The 9231-nt window shown below is 35.3% G+C and overlaps 2 protein-coding genes across 4 annotated transcripts in view; one reads left to right on the top strand and one right to left on the bottom strand.

The window, feature by feature from the left end:
- Positions 1-925: 925 nt before the first annotated feature.
- On the bottom strand, positions 926-8902 carry LOC148954467 (uncharacterized). Its single transcript, XM_089086535.1, has 2 exons — positions 8564-8902; positions 926-1541 (listed from the first exon to the last, which is right to left on the bottom strand). The coding sequence occupies exons 1-2, from the start codon at positions 8869-8871 to the stop codon at positions 1430-1432; spliced, it is 420 nt and encodes a 139-aa protein (XP_088942661.1). The 5' UTR covers positions 8872-8902; the 3' UTR covers positions 926-1429.
- Positions 8721-9231, top strand: part of LOC148954466 (uncharacterized) — a 55577-nt gene continuing 55066 nt past the window's right edge. Inside the window, exon 1 of one of the 3 annotated variants that reach the window (XM_089087105.1) lies at positions 8721-8856. The gene's annotated coding sequence lies outside the window, so the exon portion shown is untranslated. Of the gene's footprint in view, positions 8857-8963; positions 9001-9031; positions 9051-9231 lie in introns of those variants that run through there. The other 2 variants (XM_089087106.1, XM_089087107.1) reach the window with 2 other exon arrangements.

The raw sequence follows: 9231 nt of genomic DNA, 5'->3' as shown, positions 1-9231 counted from the left end.
TTATATATTTACGCTCCTATTAAGGTATTTAATTAACTAAAAAAAATTGGAGTAAGCCTAGTCCCCCCTCCCTAGTTTATGGGACCTAAAACTGTTGCTGTAAAGCAGGCAAAAATTACTAACTTCTCTTTGATGTCAGTAAATTGGTGACGATGTACGTTTAAGCACCTATTGGGTGTATTTTCTAATCTGAATTAGGTTTCAGACATGGGCAAAGCCTACCAACTCAAAACATTGGACATTATAAAAAAAATCAACATTTTCGTTTTCAAATTAAACAAAATCAATTTCAAAAGGTACACTGATATAGCCTTCTGTATTTTGGTCTGTATATCTATTCTATTGATAATAACGTGAAGCCGACATGATTTTTGTAACCTGACTGTGTTAAAAACAAAGGTAGGAAAAGATGCGGAATGTTTATTGCGAGTAAAGCGTTTCACAAATGCTATGCTGCAGCCTTTAAGGCTCAGCGGCAATTCCATGTGGTATTTCTGTCCCAATTTTGAGGTCTGCTGTAAAATTTGTGCCAAAATCGCTACGACTACTTCATTTGCTTTGATCAATATTTGTATTTGGGTTTCCCACCATAAACAAGTAGCAGTTTTATAAATTTCTGCTTTAAAGTGTTGATCCTTTTATCGCTATTGTAGACAGAATTACCAGACTTTCAGCAGGATGTTAGCTATAAAAGCACATTTTGTCACTCGCTAGCTTGATATTTTATCTCTTAAGGTGGGAATATAAGATCGATTTATAATGGACCCTTTTCCAAACCATAAAAATAATCATAACTGTTTTTCTTAATTTTTAACAGCTAAAAATAACCAACTTATGCGTAATAAATATCTTCTAGAGTAAGTAATAAAACTTGTTCTTCTCTTCTTATTCTATGTAATTCAAAACCAATGAAAATGAAAATAATGTGTTATATTCTGAACAGCTAAAGCACAAACAATTGTTTCATGTGAGCTCTTGTTATTTATTCATAGAAATGGAAGCTTAACAACAGTAATCCAAGGAGCCTTCTTAACGCAATGTGATTAGACCCCAAAAAACCCTATAAAAGAAAGAACTGAGTTTTAGCTACATCAATTGATAAAGATCACCCCACTCAGAGATGAAATGGGGCAATATCTTGTATCTTGGAAGCAACTACTATGGGTAATATAGGGCTTAAGGGGTAACGGCTCTTAAACAATTTAAAGTATTGTGCATTGGTTCAGCCTCTGGACCCATAACGTGCAGACTTTATATGAAAGTATAAGAAGTACATCATATCTGTCTCCGTTTGACTATGATTTTGCCATAGCTAAGGCCCACTTTCTTGGTTGACTTAGAAAGTTTATTATAGTATTTTCTCAAAAACTGAAAATGAAACCAAATTATTAAACCATAGAGTTAAATACTAAAAACAGAATGGAAAATGTCACTGATAAAGACGAAGTTGGTCTTCTATTTCATCTTTGGATACTGGTCCAAATTTTTCTTCATTGTTCTTAAGTAGTGAAAAAATTGCTTCTAGCTGTTGCTGGCGTATTCTGAAAAAGAAACAAAAACTACCATTAGAGGAAAATAAAAGCCGACTAGCAATGTCTTGTCAACCATTCATCCTAATTGTATGAGCCGTCTTTTTTATGCAAAAGTTTTTTCTGGCAGAGAGGTTGCGTTAGAACCATTTAACAGGGATAAGCGGGATCCTACTTGTTCTATGATAGACACCCTTAGGCTGACGTAATGAGAAATAACCCTCCTCCCTTTTTTTATACTTTCCGTCATAGTCATCTCCCTTGACATTTCCAGAGAAATTAATTTATTTCTATAGTCTCATTTCAAGCTAATATGGAAATCTCAGCCTCTCTCTTTCCTAGATGTTGGCTATTCAGTAGGATTACTCTAAGGGTTGATGTTTTTCATCAATCAGATAAACCCAGTCCACCTAAGTTGTGTTCCTATGACAACCATACTGAATAAGACCAAGCTAATTCTGTCATAAATAGTCATATTCAGAATGTCATACATAAGATTCACACCTAAAACTGCCTTTACGCAATTTATCCAAACCACGAATTTCATCAATGTTCTCTAATTTAAGACAGGATTCAATAACTGTCAATTTGTGAGAAGAAGATTGAGTTTGAAACTCTTCTTGCCCCTCATTTGAAGGAACATGAACACCTATATACATTGCTAAGTAACAGAATAGATAGCACCTCTTCAAAATTCCATTTTCTGCCATTTTGTACTACAAATCATCAATCTTGGCCCAAATAGAGTCAAAATACCAGAGTATGCAAATTCTGAGACAATTAATTGATTATCCATGGCTTAAAGTCTTAACTTCAGATTTATAGTTCTCCATCTTCAAAACCGAGGGAAATTTCATTTTAACATAGGTAGAAGTAGAAGGACTCCTGAAGCCAACAAAGTTATTCATGCTCCTCATCCTTCTCAATCTATTCAAGACATTCCTGTTTATGTCATCCAAAAAAGTTACAATTTCCCTTAACTCCTTCCTTACAACCTTCTTCCACCCTATTTTGAAACGACCTGATTTTTGTTTGGCTTTAAATGGTGGACTAAAAACGTAAAAACGTGCATCTCAACCCTTCTCTCATTATGGCCCTAGAAAGCGGGATAGAACCAAATTTTTCGTACAACTCACAGACAAAAAATACATAACACAGATGTCTAAGTGCCCTATCTTCCAGTGCTATAAAAAAGGGTCAGGTATCTGAGTGCTATGTGGCTATGGACGATGATATTAATGTGGGCTAGAACCTTGGGAAACTGTAGATAGATGAGCACAAGGCCAAAATTGATTTGTAACATAAAAATACTCCAGTTGGATGTCTGTATTACCTACATTTTGTGGTACAGCTTACTGTTAGAAATATGGTCAGTCAGAGAGGTACCGAAAAGAATCCATAGACAACTCCCATGGAAAAAATCTAATAAATCCTTCTCTGTCTTTTAGAGCAACGGCATTTCAGAAACATAGGGCCCATTTTCATGAGGATGAGAGTTTAACTCATGTTCACCTCCCGTCCTTGTGAAAACAACCTTTTGTTCAACAAAAGGTGGATTTGTCCATCATGTTCTACTCCGGTCAAAAGGCTGAGTTCAACTAAGGCTCAATGAATCCAGCGTTAAAACACAAAATCGCGTGGATACGGGATTTTGACCCAGGTCCAATCCTTGCGAAAAGGATGCCATAACTGACCATTGTCATTACTATGGCTTTTAATATTCTAATCTGGGTTTGAGGACTTATATTCATATTGTTCATAACTTTTTTGAACTTGGAAAGAAAACCTGGTTCTTGGATACTTTACTTGTCGCATCTTCACTGCATCTACTATCTTTACTAATAATACTGCCTAGATAAGTAAAGCTATCCACTTAATTGATCTTCTCATTATCCAACATCACCTCTTTACCTTCACTTCTTCCCAGTCTTAGCAACTTGGTCTTCTCAACTTTAATTTTTAAACCTATTCTTGCACCCTCGACTTTCAAAACTCCAAAAAATCATTCAATTTGCTAGAATTTTCATCTAGAACACCCAAATCATCAACATAATCAAAGTCTAGAAGAGATTTAATTTCCCATTTGACTCCGTGTTCCCCCGTATCCTTTGCTGTGTCCTTTAGGACAAAGGCCATCGAAATGATCCAAATAAATGGGGATAGAAAGCAACCATGCTTAATCCCTAATTTAATATAAAACCAGCAGCTAACCTCATTTCCTACCTTAACAGCAAGCAATGCTATTCTTGAACATATTAATAATCACTTTAATGTATTTATCTGGTATGCAATATTTTATAAGGAATCAGTTTCTCTGCAGGACACCAATTAACTCTTGCACAAAAAGAGCTAAAACCTCGTGAACGTGGTTGGATTTTGGATTCCGCTGATGGATTCAAAACTAGTTTATTTTCAGCAAATTAAATCTGCATATATATGAGTCCATCAGGGGATAGGGTAGGGTGCATTGTAAGGGTAGTGACTAGTATGTTACAAAGGAGCATAAAATAAGGAATGTAATGATTCTACTTATGCTTTCTTAAGATGTTTTGTTCTAGAGAGCCACTACTCTGTACCTTTACCAAGAAGCCTAACTCCCTTATTCAAACTCCCTAACCGTAAGACTTTTGCTAAAGCTCTTATATCAATTTGTATCAAACGCTTGCTCATAATCTATAAAACTGAGAACTAAAGGGGTGTGATAACTCAGGGACTTCTCCATTATTAATCTAAGAGTAAAAAGTCGGCCAATACATCCTCTACCCTTTCTAAGGCCGCACTGTTCTTCTCTTAAAACCTTTTCTACAGCATCTCTAAGTCTAAAAGTATTATCATACTAAGCAATCTGCTTCCTACAGATGCCAAGCTAATGCCTCTATAATTACTATGCTCATCCTTATCACCTTTCTTATAGAGGGACTTAATGAAAGTTTTCCAAAAATCGCTAGGTACTGCCCATTTCTCAAAAATATTCACAATCTTCAGCAACGTATTTGACTTCACAAACACCATAAAAAGAAATATTTAAAAAGCTATCAGTACCTGAGGCCTTGCTATTTTTTAATCCTTTTAGTTTGAGTTTTAGTAGGCTACTGTCTCTAAATTTACCAGGGAAGAATTAAAAACAAATTCTAAGACTAGTTTTTTCAACTGAAATATTGTGATTAATAGAATCAAATGCTTTTTGGAGATCAATGGAAATTAAGTTTAGCCACGTTTTAGGTTTTTCAAGACTTTTTCCATTGGTGTTACCTAGATGAACAAGGTAATGGTAGTCGCAGTGGATTTTAGGTTTCCAGATTACCTCAGTTTGGTAACTGATTTCCTTCCGTTGCACGTCATGTACGAGCTGTGAATGTATATAGTGTATATAATTTAATCGTTTATTTTTGAAGTAATGTTTTTTTTTTCTTTTGTTTTTCCCTTACTCCGCCATGTTTTTGTTTTATTGGTGGGCTAAAATAAACTATCTATCTATCTACATAGTTCTGAGAAGATAGGAGCGAGAGCAATAGGGCGAACACTTTCAAAACCAGGCTTCCAATCTCTATTTTTTAACGGGGTTATAACACCGGAGGGAACACACTTGTTTTGTTAGTCTCCCACTTCTTCTTTCAATCTCCAAAGGAGCAATAAAAGATAAATATTGACGATATCATCAGTTGGTAATTTGTAAGACAATATCTAAAGATGTTGGAGAATAGAACCAAGTCGCCTATCAAAACCATCAGCATTAACTTTGTGGATTCAGGAGGTTGAAGTTTAGCTAGTCAAGTCTCCTCCCACCCAAATTTTTAATCTCTGAATACCTTTTTTTTAAACAGTTTTTGTAGTAGAATTGTTACAGGAATACATTATTTTTATAGCGGGATCGAGCAGCTTTACGAATTACGAGCAGCCTATCTTGACATTAAGAGAGCTGTTCCTCTAATTAGCGGAATTTTCAGCCATTTGCTTAACCATAAGAGAAGAGCAAATTGAATCCAACTCCAGATCATTGGCATCACCAACTAAAAAATTTCAAGCATTGGGACACTTAGAAATAAGTTTTCCTGTCTGCGATTGCTGGAAGTTTTCCATCAACATTTTGTTTTTCCAAGTAATAAAAGACAGCTATTGCAATAATATTAAAAGGACAGAGGGTACTTTTGGCCTGTAATAAGAAACTTAGGAAAATTAAAAGAGATTGAGAAACGCGGTATTTGATTAATTTGAGTGTTTCCCAGGAAGGGTTTCAAATTTTGGTGTTGAGACCTCCGAACGGCAGGGGCATCGGTGGCGGATCCAGGTGGGAGGCGCGGATCCAGCTGTATGTATTGCTATATATACAATTGTGGATTTCTATACTTATTTTGGTACATGCCATCCTATCATATTTCCACGGTTAGTTCTCTGTAATTCAAAGTTTTTTCAGGACAATTCTCTTACTTAATGCTAAATTTGAACCAGATATACAATTTTTTCTTTTGTGCTCAACAGACATATCGAGATTTAAACGTTTGAGTTGAATATCTAAAACTTTCAAAATTAAAATTGTATATATTAAAAATCAGCCACAGCTTGAAACCCTGAGAATTTAAATCACCTATCAAATACAAAAATAACAGATATATAATTTTTACTTTTTAAGGAGTATTTGGAATCGTATACTAAGCTTGAAGTGCATACCTACATGCCTCTTCATTAGAGTTCATATTTTTCTGGACGAATAGATGAATAGATCTTGATATATTTTAGAATGAATAGAAGGGTAAATACTAACGAAGAAGTTTAAACTAACAGGACTAGCCATTACAAACGTTCACCAAAACATTGAGGTAGACATCGACCGTGTAATGTATAGATATGGCGGGAGTAAAAAGAGAAAAATAGACTTTTTTTTATAAAATTGTGAATTCTATCATTTAAGGGCTAGGCACACGTAGCTGATAACGGGACCCGATTTCAGCATCAGTGGACAAACGATAGCGGTAAGAAAAGTTTGTTGAAAGAAAAATTTATTGTGCAAAATTTTCAAAACAAAAACTCATGGACACAAATAGTCAAATAGAGTTTATTAATAGTTGCTTGATTGATCTCAGCTTAGTTCTCAGTTTAATTCTCAGCTCAGTAGTGATGTGAAGATCATGATGAAAATCAGCGCTGATTTTGTAAATCGGCGCCGAAAACTAGAAAAATTTTCAAGCTCAAATCGACACCGATTTCTTTTAAAATCAGGCACGTGTGCCCAGCCCTTTAAGCAAAATACATCGACCATTTAAAATCGATATATACACTATGTTGTTATGAAAAGCGGAATTTTGCTTAGTAGATTTTTGAGACTTTGTCAAAGTTGACACTGTTTATTAAAACACTAGTTTTAAAAAGAAATAGTGATCAGTTAATGTTATAAAGCCTATGCTTGACACTCTCGTTTTAAGTGTCTTCTATGTATTTCTATTTCTTTATTCAATGTTTCTTTTTACACCCTTAAAAAAGCTAGTATTTAATGTTGAATCTTTAATGCATATGCGATTGTATCTTAATCCTCATTTCCTACACTCATTAAAATCATTATTACTAAGCGATACCATATAGTTAGGTGCAGGGGCGTCCCGAGGCTCATTTTATTCGGGGGGGGGAACTTCGTAAATTTTACCGAATCGCTACCTGATTTATGCCAAATTTTCGGCAGAAATCAAGAATTTTTCTAAATTTCGGCCGATTTTGCAAATTGTCTGCCAAAATTTTCGCCTTCGGCAAAATTTTTACCGAATGCCAAAAAAGTTGGGGAGGGGGGCAGCGCACCCTCCCCCCCCCTTGGGACGCCCCTGGCTAGGGGACATACTAAATGGTTTGACCTATATAGTCAAAAAGAATGCATGACTTGAAAAATAGTTCAAGACCAATTTTTGACACTACAAAGCTTAAATCACTCACTATAGTGGTCAGAAGTGCAAAGACTAAAAATTATACAGAAAATATTAAATATCACATTTTCATGTAGATGGTGAACAGCATTTTATTTTTTTATGGTGGGGTGGTTTTTATAACTTACTATTTTTTGCATAAATATTTTTACATTGTTTTAGGTTTAACTGAATTATTAGAACCCTAATCCTCGTCAGATTTTAGATCAAATTACGACCATTTTCACTACCTGCCTCCGACGTACAATTGTTGAGGTATCCTTTAAATTGTTGATATTTCTTTGTTCGCAAGTTTATCAGAGCAACCTATTATGCGCCCCCCTAAGAAAAATCCTGGATCCTCCCCTGGGCAGGGTAAAACAGCAACTCACGCATGAAGAGTGGATGTTTGATGGAGATAACAACCTCGTTCTTTTGTAGGAAAATTCCTTTTATACTGAACAGCAAATGCACCTAAATGAGGCCTTTTCCTCAAAACACTAAGTGAAATCTTTGAACGAAGATCTTACATCTTTGGCCGTTTTTGTGCAAACGTCTTTCATCATTCTGCTCTGATCAGCGGTCTGAGAACAATAGGCCTGTTTTTTCACTCATCAATGTGCTAAGATATTACATCTTTGGTCAGAAAACGCTTAAAACTTAAATCTTTTACAAAAGATCACATCTTTGGCAGTTTTTGGGCAAACGTCTTTCATCATTCTGCTCTGATCAGTGGTCTGAGAACAATGATGAGTAGATCATCAAAGTTCTCTCATCATTGTTCTATACGGCAAAACAGTGGCCGTCTTCACACTTTTTGCTAACATCAGTGAGCTGTAAGATCTTAAAACAAAGATGAGTTAAGAAAAGATAATCTATGTAGAAAGATGAAAGATTTTAGTGCTAAAAAAACGGACCTAATGATGATTTTATCAACAAAGTTCTTTGATCATTTTTCTATATGGGAGAAAAATGGTGTTGTTCACACTTTCTGCTAACTTTAGTGAGCTGTAAGATCTTAGAACAAAGATGAGTTAAAAAACGATAATCTTTACAGAAAGATGTAAGATCTTAGTGCTAAAAAACGGGCCTACTGTTATGCAAAGTTAAACTTTAATGTCAAGAGCGGGAAATGGCTAAACTTACTGTTGTTCAGTTTCTAATTGTTCATCTGTTAGTCCAGCTCGTACAGTGTTCAAAGCGTCAGCGATCCTCTCTCTTTGATGTGAAGCAGCTTTTTCTGATCCAAAATGAGTTTCTCCTTCACTTTTCTCCACATATTGATCAACTTCACATTCTGGGCTTTTTTCTGTGTCACAGCCCCATCTAGTGAAATTTCGATTCAACAAGAATGTGAATGCGATTACCACTAGGGATACGCCAACCGACAATATAAAAAAAGTATCTAAGTTAAAGGATAATAAACTAAAGTCACTGAGGTACTTTATACCCATTTTGAATGTCTTTAACCTTGGGAACAGAAACAAAACACATTTATTGACTTTCTTGATTTTCATTTTAAGAATTTCATCAATTTCAAATTTGGAAATTCCAGCACATGGTTTATTTAGGAGAGCATTACAGTAGGAATAATTACACTTTGATCTACAGGAGATAATGTTTGTAGAGGCGTGTTGGTGAAATTTTAGATGACTGATTTTTTAATGTAGGCCCTAGGCCATTTTGAATAATTTGTGAGCTAGCCTATGTGTATGAAATTTTCAGGAGGTTGGCAAATATAATCTTGGCTCAGTGCCCTCTGAAGGGAGAAGGAGTCGAGTTAGGTGCTTCAAAAGTCCCTGGTGCTATCGAAA

This window comes from Artemia sp. Qi Xiang Cuo, chromosome 3 (assembly GCF_049724085.1).
Source record: "Artemia sp. Qi Xiang Cuo chromosome 3, ASM4972408v1, whole genome shotgun sequence".
In the NCBI taxonomy this organism is placed as follows: domain Eukaryota; kingdom Metazoa; phylum Arthropoda; class Branchiopoda; order Anostraca; family Artemiidae; genus Artemia; species Artemia sp. Qi Xiang Cuo.
This window is presented reverse-complemented; position numbering and strand designations above follow the sequence as displayed.

Bases quoted from the DNA above. Each gene is read 5' to 3' on its own strand.
- LOC148954467 (XM_089086535.1), bottom strand. From the start codon at position 8,871: ATGGGTATAAAGTACCTCAGTGACTTTAGTTTATTATCCTTTAACTTA. The intron at 1,542-8,563 runs GTAAGTTTAGCC...TTTCTTTTTCAG, and splicing joins CAATTAGAAACTGAACAACA to AATACGCCAGCAACAGCTAG.